At 44.7% G+C, this 21,364-nt stretch overlaps 1 protein-coding gene across 2 annotated transcripts in view; it reads left to right on the top strand.

The window, feature by feature from the left end:
- Positions 1 to 7,107: 7,107 nt before the first annotated feature.
- Positions 7,108 to 21,364, top strand: part of LOC120936154 (cytochrome P450 2K4-like) — a 32,539-nt gene continuing 18,282 nt past the window's right edge. Inside the window, exons 1-4 of one of the 2 annotated variants that reach the window (XM_040348303.1) lie at positions 7,108 to 7,215; positions 13,108 to 13,303; positions 13,921 to 14,083; positions 15,431 to 15,580. In XM_040348303.1, coding sequence (XP_040204237.1) covers positions 13,124 to 13,303; positions 13,921 to 14,083; positions 15,431 to 15,580 — 493 coding nt within the window. In that variant the 5' untranslated portion in view covers positions 7,108 to 7,215; positions 13,108 to 13,123. The remainder of the gene's footprint in view (positions 7,216 to 13,107; positions 13,304 to 13,920; positions 14,084 to 15,430; positions 15,581 to 21,364) is intronic. The other variant, XM_040348304.1, reaches the window with a different exon arrangement.

Here is a 21,364-nt window from a genome sequence, read left to right as displayed (position 1 = left end):
ACTTATGCAGGGAGCATATTAGAGTTGAGCTGGAGATGGGGCAGGTCAACTGAGACAGGTTCATCATGCATAGGCATGACATCTTGTAAAGCAAATATTTGCTTGGTCAATTTCCCTGATAGGAGATGGGTAGGGGCCAACTTGTTTTGCCTTTCAAGGGCTTCAATTTCCCTGGTCAGATCTAGGACCTTTTGTTGCCTCCGCTTCTTTACACCCGCCCCTATCTTGATAAACATGCCTCTCATATACGCCTTATGGGCGTTCCACACTGTAAAACCATCAGACACAGAATTCACATTAAGTTCAAAAAATTCCTTTAGATATGATTCCAGATCTGTCCTTGGTTTCGTCAATTGCAACAATGATGCATTAGCTCTCCATATTGGAGATGCCCCAACTGATAGAGCGTCAGACAGCGTTAGGGATATGGAAGCGTGGTCTGACCAGGTTATAGTATTTATACTTGTGTCGGTAGACCTATGTAGGGTACCAAAGTCCACTAGAAAAAGATCTATCCTGGAGTAGGATCCGTGTGAGGTCGAGAAAAAGGTGAAGTCCTTCTCCTCTGCGTGCTGGCAGCGCCACACATCATACATGTTATGCTGGAGAATAAATTGTTGAAGTGAGGGGCCTCTATTGGGGAGCCCTGAGGTCGTGTCCATTGATCTTTCAGGAGCGAGATTAAAGTCACCACAACAAATCAGAGCACCTTGTCTGACGTGCTCAATTTTTTTCATCAACTTATTCAGAAAACGTGTTTGGTGGGAATTCGGTGTGTACACATTCACTAACGTGTAAGTAACAGAGTTAATGTCGCAGACTAGAATCAAATACCTGCCGTTAGCATCTTTCACCTCTTTATGCAGCTGAAATGATACTGTATCTCTGATAGCTGTAAGAACTCCCCTCGTTTTGGAATTGGCACTGGCCGTAAAAATGTAAGGAAAGTTCTTATGAGAGCAATTGGGTTGCGCCGAGGCGCAAAAATGTGTCTCCTGTGCACATAAAACGTCACTTTTGTGTTGTAGTGCTTCCGCCCAAAGTGACCTACGTTTAGCAGGGTGGTTTAAACCCCTGGTATTGACAGATAAACATGTTACCCCCATAGTGCCGGAGCAGAGCCAGTGATATAGGAGGCTCCATCAGGGAGCATAGCATAGTCATCAGAGGTAGATTTAGTTCCTAGTGTAGGTGGGCTGTAGAAGATGTGGGGGGACAAAGCCAGCGCAGCTGGAGTACTCACGAAACCTGGCAGGGCATCATGGGTTGCGAGGGTCCCGTATACCGTCGATGTGGCGCTTCGGTCCTCAGCTGTTGGCAGGCACTGATTAGATGAGTGGAGCTTCGGCACAGAGGATCTCAAAGTGTCTTTAAGGTTCTTCAGGATGGCCTTCGATGGATAAAGAGAGTCATAGCAAAAAAAAAAGAAATAGAAAACTTCAAAAAAGAAAACAAACAGAGAATTCACCTGCCTAAATAGCAGGGCAATGCTAAGTAACCGTGCGAGGGCGGCGACCGTTTGGGTCTGCGCGCGCCCCAAAAAATAAAAAACAGAAACAGTTCCGCATGATGCAGCGTATAGCTGCACAGACATAATTGGGGGAAAGTTTGCGGTTTAGAGAGTAAGCCCCTCATCGGAAATTGAAGGGCAAAACAAGTGAACCTATGGATCAGACTTAGGCATGTGTTTTAGAGTTCTTAGCTGTAACTTTCTTCCAGTCTTGACTTACTGCCCGTGGATGTCCCCGGTTGCTGTCAGTAGTTTCCGTCTCCGGGAGGATTTGCCATTCCCTCAGCAATGCTAGACCATTGTCTAGTGAGGTCATCACATGGTTTTTGCCTTCCTTTGTAACGGTGATCTTTGTTGGAAATCCCCATTTATAAGGGATCTGGTGGTTCCGCAATGCTTTCGTTATGGTCACCAACCCTCTCCTTTTTGCCAAGGTGTATTGTGATAGGTCAGCATAAAATTGCAAATGCTGGTACTGAGATGGCACTTGATCCTTGTTGCGCATGGTTGTCATCAGTTGATCTTTGACATGGAAAAAGTGCATTCTCAGAATAATGTCTCTGGGCACATTGTCAGGGAGGTAGGATGGTTTTGGGAGGCGGTGAATCCTGTCAATGGTAATGTCAATGGCAGTGAGTTCTGGGATTAGCGCCAAGAACAAGGTGGAGGCAAATTTTTTGAGCTCTCCTTGTGACACTGATTCAGGCACCCCTCTTATTTTTAGGTTGTTTCTCCTATTGCGGTCTTCTAAATCAGCGAGTTTTGCTTTGAGGCCCTCCATCTCGTCCTCCCCCTGCTCCTGAGCATCCACCAGATCATTAATTGTTGTGGCGTATTCGCCCATTTTGGTCTCTATATGCTCAACTCTCGTCTCCACCTCTTGTATGTCAGCACGGATGTTTTTCATGCAGGACATCATGTCTGCCTGGATAGTGCTGCGGAGCGAGAGGAGCATGTCCTTTAAAACTGTGTCCATAATGGGCTGGTTGGAGGTTGGGAATGTTTCTATCCTGTCAGGGAGTTCCCTCGTGTCATCACCCGAGTCTGCCCCCGTTTCTAGGTCTAGGCCCTGATGTGGTTCTTCCAGCCTGAACCTGGATTTGGCCGGGCTGGCCGACTGTGGGGTATCAGGGCATGAGTGGGTGCTCTCCGGGGACCCGCTGGGCCTGCTCTGCGTGTTGGTGGGATGAGGGACAGAGCGGAACGAGCATGCAGGGGTTGAGGACATGCGGGCGCCATCTTGCCTACCTCCCTGGTGACTGAACGGAAAGAATTCCGTCAGTTTGTGAGGCTTCCGATCCTCCTTCCTTTTCCTCGTCATTGCTGACAGGTCTCCTCCGGTGTTGGGATCGGTCCACGGGTGTCAGAACGAGCCCGGTCTGATGCTATGTGCCGCTGGGAGTTCCGATGGTGCGGAGCTTCTCTATCAAGCAGCCATCTCCGACCGCGGCTAGCCACGCCCCTCCCGTAAAGCAAATATTTGGACGCAAAGTGACCATGGAAGCACAAATCTGTCTCTGTGCTTAATGTGGTTAGTTGACATCAAGGAAAACGGAGACTGGAAGGATTAACCAGGTATTTGACATGAAAGGTACCTGGAAGATACAGCTGGCTCCCAATTACAAGGGATGAGCCCAGACAGGTTAGTATCCTAGTTCAAACCCGCCTGAGCAATTCTGTCAGGCAGCTGTCACTATTCTTGGTGGATCATAAGCAGCCAAGGCATTCCTGCCTCGCAGCTGCATGATCTTGCTCCTGAAGAAGATGATGGTGTAGAAATGGATGTGGTGGAAGGAAAAGGAGACGGCAGAATTAAACAGGTATTTGACGTGAAAGGAATCTGGAAGATACAGCTGGCTCCCAATGATAAGAGATGAGCCCAGACAGGTTAGGATCCTAGGTTAAACCCACCTGAGCGATCTTGCCAGGCAGCTGTCACTGTTCTTGGTCAATCTTAAGCAGCCAAGGCATTCCCGCCTCACAGCTGCATGAGCTTGTTCCTGGAGAAGAAGATGATGGTGCAGGAATCGATGTAATGCAGTGTTGGATTGCTGGGTAGGTGAGTATGTTTTTTGTGGATAACCTTGAATACATCCCTGATTTGCCATCAGCTCTTCCAAACCAGCCAAGGGCTCCTCCCATCTCTTTTATGCTCAGAGATTAATTAAGGTATGCACACACCTGTATAGGAATAAACTTAACTACCTTATCAACTGACATTCTTCTGGCCTGAGGCCCACCACCGTAATAAAAAAATATATCCATACAATAGCCTTTTAATGGTTATACAACGGTAGCTTTCTCCAACTCCATAACTCCTTGTGCAGTACACAGCTGAACATCAGATATAAATACATGAACTCAGAATGTGTGGCCAACTCTCCCAATGTAGGCCAACTCTTTCTCAATGCAGGTCCTCCACAAGTGGATTTTCCCACAGGGTTTCAACGGCCAACCCCAAATGACGATCGCCCACTTAGGCTACAGACTTACATGGCGTGTATCAGGGGAAACCTATTCTCATTACTCCTCTCCCTGAGACTCCTCCCATACCAGATTATCTAGGGGTACAATACTCAACCCACTGGCTCCAACCAAGGGAGGGACCTTACTAAAAGTTGTACTAGCCCCTGCTTACAACCCAGTTCTTTCCTAAAGAAAAGTAAATGTGTAAACACTGAAATTTGTTGGAGCTGGTAAAATTGATCTCCATAATTTTAACATATACAGTAATTTTAGGGAGTACATATTATAAATGTGGGAGCATAGAGATATTTGTTGTCTCTTTTCAGGCTTCATACCTGTAGGGACCTGGGTCTAATCCTGCATTTTCTGCTGTGTCTGGTGATGTCTCTTCTTGCTAAGCGGACCTGGATGTTCTACAGCTCCCTGGACAATTTCTTGGTCCTTCCTTGCACATTGTTTCTCTTGAAATTTGAACCCTTTGCTCCTCCCATAAACCTCTTATTTTAGCCATGCCTTTGCACTTTCTGTTTGCCAGATTATTGTGCTTTGGGTACTCTGTTCTGGTCCAGCCATATGTGAGGCCTCACCCTCACTTACACCACCAGTAGTATATTGAGAGTATATTGGCACGTGAACATCAATCAATATTAACACAATAATGACTTAACAATTAACTTCACAGGTCCACTTATAGAAACTTTAGTCTCCAGCATATACTTGACCCCCAAGGGCATAAACAGTACCCCCCTTCGAAATAAATCACCCCAAGTGACTAAATAAGAGTAACAATGTAGACAACTATGCTACTTGAGAGCTCTCAAACAAAGGTTTAGGACACAAATCTGCCCCAGGTTAGAGTGGTTTGAGTAAGTCTTTGTGTTGGATCTTCTGCCCTTGGGGCCCTTCAAAAATTTGCATATGAAATTTAGAAGAAACAGACCCAGTTGCAGCAGCCAGGTGCTAAGAGGTGCCAGGTGTCAATAGTTAGATGCAAGGATGTGCACGGGTGCAGTATTTAGATGCATAAAGTAAAGTCAGCAGGGGAGCAGATAAGATAACTGGACAGTGGAAAAAAGAAATGATCCTGGACTGCCGCACTCTGATATTTATTGAAACAAAATAAACAAAGGTTAAATTTCAAAACTGTATGACATCCAAAAATTCATGCAACACTGCAATCAATACAGTAGTACGAAGTGGATACAGGGGACAAAAGGCTAACATGTTTCACATCATGGATAGATGCTTAGTCATAGCTGTCCATAACTGGACAGTGCTGGGCCCAGCCTATAACACAAAGCAATGGGAGTAGTGACACACTCGCCTTCTCACCGCTGGAACTGGCATCACAAGACTCCCCCCTATGCATTGCGTCACTGGTCACGTGACTTCATGAGGAAGGTGGTGTTTTACGGAAGTACGGTGAGGAAGCGAGTGTTTTACTACTCCCATTGCTTTTTACCCTTAATTTACTTTACTAAATAAATTTACTTTTCATTTGGCAATATTGCACTATGGCTGTTTTTGTTTCCTTGGAGCCAGCTGTTTCCTCTATATATGGAATTACCCAAGATGTTTTGATGCCAAGTTTTTGACATAGTTCTTCATCTTTGCCTGGAACCTGGATGCCTTTACAGATCCATCAGGATTCCTTATCTGACTATCTGATGAGCCTTGCTTGACCTGGTCATTGTTGGAGGTGAGCGGGCAATTCATATATATAACAGTCGATGCTTGGATTGATGTTTTATCTGTTTTTCTTCTATCAATTAATCCCTATACGATTTGTACCTTTATATCAACTGAATCCTACCATGACTGACCGAAGCCTCAGCAACATGTTGTCCAGGACCAGGATTTTGTAACCTCCCAGTCTCTGTGAACGCGTTGCACAGACCTTTCTGCAAGGCCTCCCGAAGATGTTTCATCTTCTGCTCCCTCTGTGCCGGCAAGATAAGGTCCGCAACCTTACTCTTGTAACGTGGATCAAGGAGGGTTGCCAGCCAGTAATGATCCCTCTCCTTGATAGCACGAATACGAGGATCCTTCCACAGGCTTTGCAGGATCAGGGAGGCCATACAACGTAGGTTTGCTGAGGCATTCGGTGCGGAGTCCTCTGGGTCACTGAGGACAACATGATCTGCAGCCACCTCGTCCCAGCCACGTACAAGTCCATGGGTTCCTTGGGACTGCAATTGATCCCTAAAAGAGTATCAGGGCTGCTCTGCGAAAAACCATTGTTTAACCACTTCTTGCCTGGCCTATGACAGAATGACAGTTGGGAAGTGGTTCAGTAATCCTGACTGGACGTCATGTGACGTCCAGCAGGATAACAAGCTAGCGCCCGCCCACAGGGGTGCGCAGCTCAGTGATCGGTGGTGCGGTGTGTCAGTCTGACACACCGCTACTCCGATCTAGGTAAAGAGCATCTGACAGAGGCTCTTTACCCCATGATCAGCTGTGTTCCAATCACAGCTGGTCCCCGTGTAAAGAGGAAAAGCCGTGTTTCGGCTTTTCCTCTATTGTGTCTGACAGATGCGAGTAGAGAAGAGCTGATTGGCTGCTCTCCTGACAAGGGGGGTCTGTGCTGATTGATTATCAGTGCAGCCCCCTGAGGATGCCCACCCAGGACCACTAGGGATGCCCACCCATGACCACCAGGTACTGTATGCCCATCCATGATCATCAGGGATGCAAATCAGTTCCCATAAATAATGCATTTAGTGCCCATAAATAATGCTAATCAGTGCCCATCAGTAATGCCTGCTGCCAATCATTGCCATCTATTAGCGCCCATCAGTGCCACCTATGAGTGCCCATCAGTGCTGCATATCAGTGCCACCAATCAGTGCCACCTATCAGTGCCCATCAGTGTTGCATATTAGTGCCCATCATCAGTGCCACCTCATCAGTGCCCGTCAGTGCAGCCTCATCAGTGCCCATCAGTGAAGGAGATAACATCCTTATTTACAAAATTGTATAACAGAAACAAAGAAAGGTATTTATTACTTTTTTACCTACCTGTGATTACAGAATATCTTTAAATGAAACCCACACAACTCCAGAGCAGTTAGTTTACATACATTATATACTGTGGGTGGAGGAACGGTTGAATGTTTGCAAGGCCATTGTCTGTACAAGGTTCAAATATTTCCCCTGACAGTAAAGGTATACGAGTCACTGCAGGAAAGCAGGAGACGCAAAACCCGATTACGGAATATCTTCAGCAGAAAGATACAGTAAGTTGCTTCCAAAAAATTGTATATCATTCTGATAATTTTTTCACTGATTATTTCTTTAGATCTCTGAATGTACAGATCATTTAACATGCTGTTTTCACTGGAGTTCATTTTTTATTGCATTGTTTTCAACATGTGCTCACATGAAATAGCCCAGGATTGGGACAGGGACAATTTTCTCTCCATAGAACATATAAAAAATGTCCTGTATTTAAGCGGGTAAAGTTAAGTTTATGGCTGCAACTTGATAATCAAGTTTAGTCTGTGCTTGTTGGAGGGCAGGAGAGAGACACAGAGGGTCCAATAGACCTTTGTTGTCTCAATAAAGAGTACCTGTCATCTGCCCATGATAACAATACATTTAAATAGACAAAAAGTGTAAAAAGTGTATTTTAATAAAATACATAAAATAATTAAAAAAAAAAACATTAAAAGCTCCCTCCCACCAAAATGCACAAATGGAAATGCGCATTTAGTTTCCGCACATGTATGTAAACAATGATTGCACCATGCAGGCATATCATTGTGAATATCAGAGTGAGATCAATGATTCTAGGGCCATCATTCATGATTAACCTTACAGTAAAAACCTGTAGAGGCATTTTTTTGGTACCGCATTTCACAGGTTCCAATTTTGAATCTTGATATATTTGACATATAAAGACTCATGACTTGACACAATATTGTCTTTTATATTTTACCAAATAATTGCATATTATATTGTGTTTTGTATTAACTCAAATTCAGTGGCGACCCTTTCCATGTGTCTGGCCCCCCAAATCAACATGCGTTTTTTTTTTTTGAAGCACGTGATTAGAGCCTGATGCCGCATAAACACGACCGTTTTTCATGATGAGAAAAATGGCATTTTTTAAATTGGTCGTGAAAAACGGTCGTGTGTAGGCTCAAGAGCATTTTTCGCGATGTCAGCCAATCAGGTTCACCGGTTCTGGTTACCGGTAACCTGATTGGCTGAAGCGACATCGATGGCGGGACTACTTCGAAGGATCGTGAAGGAGGATCCAAAGATGGCTGACCGAGAAAGGTAAGTGCCAGGCGGGGGGGGGGGGCAATCTGGTGGCATTTTAGGGGTAAACTGTTGGCAATTGTTGGGCACAGTGGCGACAATGGCAAGGCACAGTGGCGACAATTGATGGGCACAGTGATTGATGGGCACAGTGGCGACAATGGCATGGCACAGTGGTGACAATTGGTGGGCACAGTGGCAACAATTGATGGGCATAGTGGTGACAATAGCATGGCACAATGGCTGCGTTTGACATGGCATAGTGGTGACAATTGATGGCACAGTGACTGCGTTTGGCATGGCACAGTGGCAACAATTGATGGGCACAGTGGCAACAATTGATGGGCACAGTGGCGACAATGGCATGGTACAGTGGTGACAATTGATGAAACAGTGGCTGCGTTTGGCATGGCACAGTGGCAACAATGGCATGGCACAGTGGCTGCATTTGGCATGGCACAGTGGCGACAATTGATGGCAAAATGGCTGCATTTGGCATGGCACAGTGGCGACAATTGATGGGCACAGTAGCGACAATGGCATGGCACAGTGGCCACAGCTGATGGCATGGCACAGTGGCAACAATTGATGGGCACAGTGGCAACAATTGATGGCACAGTGGCTGCGTTTAATGGCATGGCACAGTGGCGACAATTGATGGGCACAGTGACTGTGTTTGATGGCATGGGACAGTGGCTGCGTTTGATGGCATGGCATAGTGGCCACAATTTTATGGCACAGTGCCTGCATTTGATAGGCACAGTGGCGGCAATTGATGGGCACAGTGAGGCTGCAATTAATTGTTTGCGCCCCTCTAAAATTTTGAGCACCAGCTGCCACTGCTGCATGATCTGCAGCGAAAGCTGCTGCAACCACTTGTTTTTTTAGCTTTTTTTTTGTTTTTACTTTAGCCTTTTTGGAGCGGCACTATGCATTTGAATGGGCCTCCCTCTGCTCTAAAAACGCTAAAAGAAGCTCATGTACCAAATCTTGGCACAGAGCCAGGAGAGTTTGCGATTTTTGCCATGATCATACCACAATTTATCGCTCAAAAATTGTAGCAAAATTGCACTGCATTTGGGGTGCAATGGCACTGCAAACATGTTCTGTGTAATGCCGCAATTCTGGAATTCGCTGGCAGAATAAAAAAATTGAAAATAAATGTATATGTAACACAGCAGACTTTCAGTCATAACTGCAGCATAGTTTTATTACCTATTAAACCTGAGATATTTTTCAATGATCTTTACAGTGGTTAACTGATTGGGCGCCCGCCCTATGGCCCTGTTGGTGACAGTTTAGTCATAGTGTTGGGCCCATGTAATTTACCCCCCCCCCCCTTCAGCACATAAAATCACCCTGGTTGTATGCATATATAGTATGTAGCAGCATAGCATAAAGCCCAGCACATACTGTATATATTGCTATGGCTTACAAAAGCAGATTAAAGTTAACATAAAGATATTTTTAAGGCATTTATTTACAGTTTTGCATTGCTTAAAGCGGAGTTCCACCCAAAAATGGAACTTCCGTTTTTCGGAATCCTCCCACCCTCTGATGTCACATTTGGCACCTTTCAGGGGGAGGAGGGAGCAGATACCTGTGTAATAGAGGTATTTTCTCTCACTTTCAGGCATAGATCACCGCGGTGATGACGGTGACCTACGCCACGTCTGGCGCCTACTCTGCCCCCCCCCCCCCCCGCTGTCTTCTGGGAGACACACAGGTCCCAGAAGACAGCAGGGACCAGTGGGATGGCACAGCACGAGTCACTCATGCGCAGTAGGGAACCAGGAAGTGAAGCCTAAAGGCTTCACTTCCTGATTCCCTTACCGAAGATGGCAGTGGCAGCATCCGAAAGCCGAGAGAGAGCTGTTTCGGGTGCCAACATCGCGGGCGCCCAGGACAGGTAAGTGTCCACATATTAAAAGTCAGAAGCTGCTGTATTTGTAGCTGCTGACTTTTAATATTTTTTTTCTTTTTCGGCGGAACTCCACTAAGTTTTCACCTTTTCAAAAAAAAGGCACAATTCAGACCTGCGCTTTTCTGCACTGCAAATGCAGATCTCTGCAAGATAACACAGTAAGCCATTGTTTTACATGTGCCCTGTTCACACTAATACCGTTTTCTCTTTTAGATTAAAGCCCAGCTGGGTCGAACGAAAAAAAAAACTGACAGCTCTGGTTGGAACCACGGTACTAACAATACAATGTTAGTATATTGATCCCCCCACCAGAACATTCCGGTCAGCGCTCTCAGCTATTGGTTGAGCGCGCTAATCGGATGCTGGTTGGCTGCTGGTTTTCCATTGGTTATTTGACCTTTGGTATTTAACACACTGTCACCAGAGCAGTTCAGTGTCCCTATGGTGACAATTAGGGTTGCCACCTCATCCCTTTAAACCCAAACACATATTAATTACACAGGTTCTGGGGCTAATTTAATGCAGATAAGGCACCAAGTGAGTTTAATTACCACCTTAATCGGTCAAGAACCTAATGTAATTAATATGTGTTTGGTTTTAAAGGGATGAGGTGGCAACCCTAGTGACAATGTACTGCTGCGGCTAGTGATCAGGTACAGTGGTTAGCTTCACTGAAAACACTGTATTGTCAGTGCAGCCAGCCATTGTCTCTGATTACTGCCACAGCAGTACAATGTCACCAGACACATGCAACCAGTTACAGTGGGCCAGATTCAGGAACATCAGCGGATCTTTGGTCCGGCGCAGTGCATCTTTTTTACACTGCGCCGGAGCAGCGCAGAGAGGCATGCTAGTGATTCAGGAAACTTTTTTCCTGTCTCTTGCCCCGGCGTGGCGGATTTTACACGGCGTAAGGCGGCGTAGCGCGGCGTAAGGCGGGGTAGAATAAAATGGGTGGCTCCCTATGCTAATGAAGCGGGGAGCGTGGCGCAGGGGTCACGCCGGGGCGCATCTTAGACCGCACATGCTCAGTGACATCCAGGGGTAAATGCCCCAATCTGCACATGCTCAGAACTGCGCCCCTGCGTGATCCCTGAGCTCCGCCGACCCACTACCAAAGCCCAGTCCATGAATCAGCCCAGACTTCCGCCCTGCAGGTGCAAATGTACTGAAGCTTTTTTTTTCTAAGCTAGGTGGTTTGCATTGTGGTGGGGCAGTTATGGCTGATGAGGAATCCTCAGGTGGGCGGATGACCAATTTCAGCCCAGAGGAGAGGGCTGTAATTATTGCGGGCCTCTCCCAACATGGGGACCGCCTCTATGTGTTGTCCAGCAAGTGTTGTTGCTCAGGTCGTTTGTAACGCTGCTGCTTTAGCTGCTCTCCAGCTGACCTCTGCAAGTTTGGTGTAAAGTTACCCCTGCTTTATAAAGGGTAACTTTCCGCTGCAAACCAGAGTTACACGCACCGGGAGTAGCCTGCGCCGGCAATTCGTAATTTGCTGAATCGGACCAACTCCCTCATTTGCATATTTAAAATAGAAAAACCAGGGCCGCGCTAGTTCAGACCAGCATAAATGGGCGCCCACGCCGCACCGGCGTGGAAAGGTCCAAACGAAAAAAAAAAATCTACGTTACGGCGTAATATTGTTTGCTGAATACGGCGCGGAGATACGCCGGCGCAAATTGGCATTTACGCCGCGCATCTCAGTCTACACCGGCGGAAATTGTTCCTGAATCTACCCCAGTGTCCCTAGTTACCACCCCAACTGTCACAGTGTCCCCAATCACCAATGTACCAGTCACAATGTTGCCAGACCAGTGTAGTCAGAACCAGTGTTCCTGATCACCTCTACACTAGACCAGTGCAGTCAGCAAGAGTGTTCCTGGATCACCGCCACACCAGTCCAAGTGTCACCAAACATATGTAAGCCACCAACAGTGTTTCCTATCACTGCCACACCAGTCTCAATGTCACCAGACCAGTGTACGCCATTGACAGTGTTCATAGGTGTGCACAGCCTATTGCATTAGGGTGTGCCCCCCAAAGCTCAAACACATGTGTATATATATATATATATATATATATATATATATATATATATATATATATACTGTATATAGCAATGGACAGTGCCGTATAGCAGTGGACAATGTCAGTAGGGCAGAGATTGGTGTCAGTAGTTTATTTTTTAATATTTTTTTAATTTTTTCTCTTTTACAATTTTTATTTTTTTATTTTTTTACAATTAATAATTAAATATTTGGTGAAATATCAGGGGTCTAAACAGACCCCCGGTGTCTCACTTTTGAGACAGAGAAAGGGACTGAGGACAGAGATTCCCCAGTCTCTTTCTCTGCAGCCAAGCAGCAGGGGGAATCTGTGCAGTATAGGGTGATTACGGTGTGCCCAGGCACACCTGGCACACCCTGTGCGCACGCCTATGACAGTGTTCCTGATCACCATCACACCAGTTCCAGTTTGACCAGACCAGCATAAGCCAGCAACAGTGATCCTAATAACGGGAAGACCAGTTCTCAGTGTGGTCAGATCACACCAGTATAGGTCTGTCACACCTGTCCCAGTGTGGCCAGACCAGTGTATGCCAGCAACACTGTTCCTGATGTTCCTGATCACCGCCACACCAGTCCCAGTGTCAATAGACCAGTGCGCACCATCAACAGTGTACCTGATTACCACCACATCAGTCCCAGTCTGATCATATTGTTCAAGATAACACTGCAGAATCCAAATGACATACTTGCACTGGATTTCTGGCAAAACCAACAAGTATTTTGTGCTTATTAAATAGATATAATAAAATGCCTTTTCTTGTATATTTAAAATACCAAAAGGAAGCAAATAAGTCAAGTTAATTTCTAGGGTTTAAATAACCAAATTTATTATTTCTGCCTTTGCCCACAATGTCTGTGTTTCTCTTCAGTAGATATTACAAGACGATGTTCGCAACTGACCCAGTGACGATCCTTTTGTCTGTTGTTGTCATCCTCTTCTTGGCCTATGTATACAACAAGAGACAAGACAAGTACAAGAATTTCCCACCTGGACCCAAACCATGGCCAATTATTGGAAATATGCTCAGTGTCGACATGAAGAAACCTCATAAGACCTTTATAGAGGTAATATATTTATTGTCCTATATCATCTGAGGCAATGCAGGAACTCCAACAAAAACTTCATCTGAGAAAGAAATCCATATTTAGGAGAACAACAGTTGATGATCTCAACATTCAACAGAAGACCTTTTTATAAGTTTGAATACTGTTATTTGCAGACCAGTTTTAAAGTTAAACTGTTCCTTTTTCACTCTATTGCCACGTAACACGGTCGGAATTTCCGACAACAAATGTTCGATGTGAGCTTTTGGTCGGATATTCCGATCGTGTGTATGCTCCATCGGACATTTGCTGTCGGAATTTCCGACAACAAATGTTTGAGAGCTGGTTCTCAATTTTTCGGACAACAAAAGTTCTTGTCGGAAATTTCAATCGTCTGTAAACAATTCCGATGCACGGAAATCCTACGCATCCTCGGAATCAATTAGACGCATTCTCGGAATCATTGGACTTCATTTTCGTGGTAGTGTTGTACGTCACCGCATTATTGACGTTCGGAATTTCCGACATTTGTGTGACTGTGTGTATGCAAGAAAAGTTTTAGCGAACAATACAGTTTGGTTGTCGGAATGTCCGATCGTGTGTACGTGGCATAACTCTTAATTTCATTTTGTTTTCAGTTGTCCAAAACATACGGTCCAGTGATAGGTATCCAAATGGGGATGCAGAAGATGGTTGCCCTTTGTGGATATGACGCTGTGAAAGATGCTTTAATCAACCATGCTGAGGAGTTTTCTGACAGACCTAGGGCACCAATACTTAGTAAAATGCAAAGGGAAAATGGTAAATTTTTGTTTATTCAATTCAGCATGAAAACATATTGCTTAAAATATATGAGCATTAAAAAATATGTATAAGTAAATAAGTTAACTTGATGATCAACGCTAATGCCGCGTACACACGATCGGTCAATTCGATGAGAACGGTCTGATGGACCGTTTTCATCAGACCAAACCGATCGTGTGTGGGCTTCATAGGTTATTTGTCCATCGGTTAAAAAATTTGAAACTTGTTTTAAAATTAACCGATGGATACCTAAACGATAGAAAAAAAAAGATCGTTTGTAGGCACGTCCATCGGTTAAAAATTCACGCATGCTCCGAATCAAGTCGACACATGCATGGAAGCATTGAACTTCGTATTTTTCAGTACGTCGTTGTGTTTTACATCACCGCATTCTGACACAATCGTTTTTTAACTGATGGTGTGTAGGCACGACTGACCATCAGTCAGCTTCATCGGTTAACTGATGGAAAAATCCATCAGACCGTTCTCATCGAATTGACCGATCGTGTGTACAGGGCATTACAGTTTGCAGCCCTGAATATACATTCCTTTTAAATAAAACCTTTCCCTTTTAATTTCATAGCTTATTTTAGACCTAGTAACATCATCACTCAGTTTCTGTGCTGCTACACTATATTGTCAAAACTTTTGACTCAAAAGTATTGGGTTGCCTGCCTTTACATGCACATTAACTTTAATGGCATCCTTGTCTTAGTCTGTAGAATGAAATCATAGTTAGGCCTCTTTCACACGGGACAGATCAGTGATGATCTGCCCCGTGAACCATCGCTTGCTCAGCGGGGATCGCTCCGCTGATCCACCTTGAGCCGACGGATGACAGGGCGGTCCCTGCACACTGTGCAGGGACCGCCCTGTCTTTTCTCCACTCTACTCTATGGGGGGATCGGATGAACAGGGACTGTGTATAGAGGTTTCCTCCGTCTGCAGAATCGGAGGATTGCGGAACCAGGTGAGATCAGGTGTCAGCGGATGTTTATCCGCTGACACCCGCAATCTCATAGGGACCCATGTATGTCCCTTTTTCATCCGTGGGAAAGAGCCCTTAAGGCAGCAGACTGTTTTGCATTGGTAGGGCCGATGAAATGTGTTGTCACATTGCACTATTTACTTTTTCTTTATCTTTATCAAAATGGCAAAAAATATCATTTACAGTAATTTAACTCTGCTAATGCTGCATTTTTACTGCACATGTGTGGTGTGAACGGGGCCTTTCCACTGATCAGTGCACCTGGTAGGAATAATGCCTAAATATTTTCAGTACAACTGTGCAAGTCTAAAGATAGGGCTGGAGTACAGCTTTAAGTGCTTGTGTTTTATTCTTAGGCCTTGTCTTTACTAATGGAGAGACCTGGAAGGTGATGAGAAGATTTGCTCTTTCCACACTACGGGATTATGGGATGGGAAAGAGAACTATAGAAGATAAGATTAGTGAGGAAGCTGATTGCTTGGTACAGACTATTAAGTCACATGGAGGTAAGTGTTCTCGGGGACAACTCTAACCATGATGCCATTGTTCTACTAATTGCCTGTTAATTAAGTAACTCGCACTCAAACTTCACCAATTTAAACCAAGCTTTCTTTAAGCCATCAAGCTGAGTCTTCATATGTAAGGAAAAAATAAGGACAGTTTCCTATGCCTAAATAATTACAAACGTTACATAGAAACATCATTTTTAAGCTGATTAAATAAGTTGCGTTAGATCTATATTTATTTGACTGTATACATCAGCCTGTTTCAACCAGGGTTTTGTTTGGGTTTTTCAGGGGTGCTTTAGCAAAAAGCCTAAACGTTGCTCCAAATTGGGCAAAATGTTTCAACAAGCAGTTGGCATATCCAGCATGCCTTTTCTTTTATAGGTGATACAGGGATGGGGATGATTCTAAATAGAGTATTTTAGATAGGTGAATCATTTTGAACGATTCCAGTCTACCTCACCAAGACTTGTGTTATGCAAGGTGTTGGATGTCTTTCTGGAGTTTGGTATGAAATGGTTTAAAGTTAGTTGTGAAAAGGTTTTTTGTTGATTTTGGTAATTGCACTTCTAGATAGATTATGTCATTTTCTGCCTGAGTGTAAGAGTATTGGGCTTGGAGTCAATTTCTGGTTGTGGCATCTAAACCTACATCTAGGGTATACGATTTTGTTGCATTCACCTTGCATTTATTTTGTAGTAGGATACCCTACTAAACCAATGAAGGATTCTCTGTACCTCTGCCAGAGAAGAAGCTGGGCTAGTGAGCATGAGAATAACATCGTCTGCAAACAGACTGATTTTGTGGAATGTTTGGGCTATGTCAAATCATGATATCTTGGGGTTTTGTCTGATACGTTCCGCTAGGGGTTCCATAAGCAAATTAAAAATTAGTGGGGATACCGGGCATCCTTGCCCAGTGCTGTTTGTTATATAAAATGTTTGGGATAACATGTCAGCTGAGAAAACTTGGGCTGAGGGAGTGGAGTATAGTGCTAGTAGAGCTTTTAAGATATGTCCACTGAATCCATATTTTTAGAGGACCTTCTGAAGGTTTGACCAATGTGTCCTCTCAAATGCCTTCTCTGCGTCCAGTGATAGGAGTACAGAAGGCATTACGCTGGACTCGCCATAGTGTATAACGTCTATCAGTCTCCTGGTGGCATTTGACGCTTGTCATCCAATGGTGAAGCCAGACTGATCTCTATGGATTAGTGTGGGCATAATGTTGAGTAATCATGTGGCAATTTGTTTTTGGGTACATTTTCAGGTCTAAGTTTAGATGAGACATTGGACAAACTTCCCTGGTTTTGGTAGTATTATGATAAATGCTTGCAGGGATTCACGAGGAAACAATGAAGAGAAGGCAGCATTATTAAATTGGGCTGTTAGGTGTGGCGCTAAGTGGTGGGCACATCGTTTGTAGTACTCTCCTGTGAGTCCATCAGGACCCGATGCTTTACCTGCAGGGAGGGTTTTGATGGTCGTTATGAAAGAGGACAATTCTTGAATAGGTTTTATGAAGAGGGGAGAAGTATGTGTAGTCTCTCTCCGATCCATGATGGCAATGCCAGATATCGAATAGATCATGTGTGAAGAGGACATTTTTCAGGGGGGACTACCTTCGCTTTGCTGCAGAGGTAGAATATAGTTGGACTTCTGGAATGAGGTTAAAGTCTCCACATAGAATTAAGTGTCCTTGTTGCATTGGTTTGACAATTTGTATAAGCTTGTGGAAGAACTGCATTTGGTGGACGTTTGGGGCATAGATGTTTGGGAGTGTGTAATACACTTTGTTGATAGTACAGACTAGGATAATGTTTAGACCCTTTAGGTCTAAAGTGAGTTGTTTAAGATGGAAAGTGACCACATTTTTCACCGCTATGAGTACTCCTTTTTTTTTAGGTGAAAGAGGCTATTTAAATATGAGGGAAGTGTTTTTTCAAACATGCAGGGGCAGTCAAAGATGTAAAATGCATCTCTTGTACACATAGGATGTCACATTTCAGGTCTTGGGCTGTTTTCCAAAGTAAGTGTCTTTTTTCTGGGTGGTTAAGCCCGTTGGCATTGAGGGACATTATTGGTGGTGTAAGAATGACCCTTAAAGTCACAAGCACTTAAAGTTAGTTGTGAGAGTATGAGGTCCGTGTTCTAGAGGACAGGTGTTGTTGTTAGTTGTAGTCTCTGATGTTCCTTGTTGATACGTGGGGACCCATAAGGAGTTTAGAGCTAGAGCTGTGAAATAACAAGATTATTAACACAAAGATATGTTAACAGGAGAAAATTGGAACTTGTAGAACACTGGATTTGGGTGGAGTAGAGAAATTACCGTAGGATTTCAACTAAACCACTACGGGGGGGAACAATAGTCAAGTGTTGAATGGATTTATAAATCTAAAAGCCGATAGTTGGGGAGAGGTTCAACTGTTAAGAGATATAGGCCCATTAGAACTCATTACTTCGATTTTGGTCAGGTGCAGTATCACCCTTGGGTGCGGCGTGATGGGTGAGATCCACATTGTTCCAGTGGTGGATTGGATTCCTGAGGGGGCTCATGAATGATTCCCCAAGTGTGAAGTAGTTGCATGCTGCTTTTGAGGGTATTGATTACATGTGACCTACCTTTCCTTGTTATGAGCAGTGTTTTCTGGGTGGCGCCATTTAAATTGAATTGTGTGGTTGTGGAGGCCTTTGGTGACAGGGTTGAGTTGTCTCCTCAATTGCAGGGTATATTTTGAAAGATCCAGAAAAAGTAGAATTCCATCATATGGTGCAGGAAGTAATGAGCTGGTTCTGGCTGTTGTGAGGAGTTTGTGGAAGAAGTGCACTCTCAATAATACATCTCTAGGGATGGGGGCTGCTAGGTGAGATAGTTTAGCAATCCTATGGATTCGATCTACAATCAGATCTCTAGGTGAGGCATCAGGAAGAATTGTATGCATGAGCTCTTTTTCATATTTGGGAAGGTCAGTTGGCAGGATAGATTCAGGAACCCTTCTCAGTTTTATATTATTCCTTCTGGATCTATCTTCTAAATCAGCCAGTTTGGCCCTTACCCAGGTTTGTTCCTTTCTCACTTTATCGTATGTGTCGATTAGATCATTGACAGTTGTGGTACATTCCTCCATGCTATTTTAAATGTGTGATACTCTTTCATCAAGGACATGCATGTCAGTGGATATGTTGGTGAATAAAGATGAAACATCAGTCATTAATGAGGATTGGAGGGACAACAGCATGTCTTTTAGGGTGGTATCAATCACCGGCTGCCCTGTAGTGGGGAATGAGGCCATGGATGTGTGTAAGGCCTGGTTGGATTGAAGGGGGTTGAAAGCCCGAGCCTCAATTTGTGCAGACAGCGGCGGCGGATCCATCCGCATGCAGGATTTTGCTGGGCTGCCTGTGTGAGGGTTTCCTTCTGATCTGTGTTTTTGGGATGAGGATAGTTTTTGGGGGTCATGGTCCTCCTGGATCTTATCAGGGAGATCCGTGCATGCCTCGTGTAGCGCAGCCGCACCAGTGCCCTTTTGGCTGTGACTGACCTTAGGGGCTGGTTTGAGGAAGTAGGGTGTCAATTTTTTGGGGACAGTAATCATTCATCCTCTTGCGGGACATTGCTGGCTGGGATGTCTGGGTGATTAGGAGTCAGTGAGAGATGATACCGCTCTAAAAACTGCTGATCCCTTGGCTTTACTTCCTTCTCACTAAACCAAAAAGGTGCTGGCTATGCACAGGTGCATTGGATAGAAGAAGATCCTGGACTGCCGCACTCCTTAAACAATGTCTTTATTGTACACATGAAATCCAAATAGCGATACAGGCAAAATTAAGTGAACAACCGGAAAAAGGTGGCTGACATGTTTCACATCATGTGATGCTTACTCATAGCTAGTGAACAATGACCATGGCCGTGGATTGTCCGTGGGATTGGGCCTGTGCCGCTCCGGTTCTCTCCTCTGGCTGACAAACTCTAGGCAGCCATCTCTGGCGCTGGCAGACCACCCCCCCCCCAGGACTAGCAGATTTAGATGGACCTTACTTACAAATGAATGCTGAACTCAAGCTAACACTTTTTAAGCAGCTACAGCAACAATTGTTTTTCCTTTTGGGGTAAAGGTTTTACATAAATGAATGAAATGTCATTGGTAAAGGGTTTGTAACAACCGGCTAGAGGTCAAAGAAAAACCCCCCCTCCAAAAAAAAAAAATGAATGCAGCCACCACATCTAAACTCTGGTAAGATGCAATATATTCAAATTTTGTTTTGGAGTTTGTAACGGAACTATGTATTCTGCCTGTACATCTAGAATAACCATGCAGTGGGACATACAAAGGACCGAATGACTTGTTACAATTGGATTTGGGGTTAATTGTAGAGTGACTCTTTCACTGCTAAATTCTAATGTCCTCTTCTCCAGCTAATTGACTCTCTTTTGTGTATTGTACTACAAGTTAGCAGTCTCCTGTCAGGTGTATTGAATTAGCATATCAATTATGTTCAGAAGAACTTGTCAAGCTTTGCGGTGCCAAAATGGCTTGATACTGATTAGTGATTAGCTCAAGGGGAGGTCATTATATAAAAGTATCTGTATTGAAGCCCCCCTCTGTGTGAGGAGGGGGCGGAGAGTTTCATTGTTCCTGTAACAGCTTGTAACTAGATATAAACCAGGAGAATGTACCATTAAAACAGTCCTACTTGACCCTTCAAAACGTAGCCCCGTCTCGTTCTTGAAATGGCATTCTATTGGATTATTATTCTGCTCATTTTACAGCTGAACCTGACTCTCTCTCTGGATCTCGTGGATGGGATGATACCGGCATCACTTGCATACAGCAACTTTCCAGGGAAAAGGACGTCTCCAACGGCTGATACCCTCTCACTACTTGGGTAGCCGTTACATTGGTTGGCAGCAGCGGGATGGTCCTTTTATCCAAAGAGCAAGTTCTGAATGGAGTCTCACTACGCCAGGCTGAAAAGACCCACACTAAAAGACCTATTGGAGAGTCATGGTAGGAGTGCCAGTAACAGTTCACGGAGGGAGCTGATACCTGACCTGCTGGAGCTGGACGAAATGGATGGATCCATGGAAGGAACTGAGCCCCTTGCACCTGTCAGTGAGGAAGATGTAATTACTGGTATTGTACAGCGGAGATTATCCTTGTATCCAGAAACGTCCATGGAACTAATAAACCAGCTGTTCCGGGAAGCAAGGGAGGAGATACAAACCAAGAGGGGACAAGAACTGGAACTGGTAAGAGCTAGACAGCCCATTACACATGCAGTTCCTACTCCCACACCCGCGGCTACAGGAAAGAAAATACCGTTCACTGCATTTAAAGCTTTTGTAGAAAGTGAGGAGGAAATAGATGGATATTTGGCTGATTTTGAGAGGCAGTGCTCACTACACCAGGTACCACCAGACCAATGGGTCACTATTTTGTCTGGGAAATTGCTGGGCAAAGCCAATGAAGCCTTTCGAGCTCTTGCTCCAGAGGATATTTTACAATATCAGCAAGTTAAAAAGGCGCTGCTAACCCGATACACCGTAACTCCAGAAAGCTACCGGCATCGCTTCCGGGAGTCCAAGAAGAAGGCTGTGGACTCCCACATGGAATGGGCCAACCGGTTACAAAGGGTGGCATCCCTTTGGGTCCAAGGGTGCAAGGCCAACACTGGGGAGGAAGTATTGCAGCTGTTCCTAATGGAACATTTCTTCCAAGACCTGGCCGCAGACATACAAGACTGGATACGAGATTGCTGTCCCGCTAACTTAAACGAGGCGGCT

This window comes from Rana temporaria, chromosome 4 (assembly GCF_905171775.1).
Source record: "Rana temporaria chromosome 4, aRanTem1.1, whole genome shotgun sequence".
NCBI lineage: Eukaryota > Metazoa > Chordata > Amphibia > Anura > Ranidae > Rana > Rana temporaria.
Note: the sequence above shows the minus strand (reverse complement) of the source record. Positions and strands in the feature narration are given on the sequence as shown.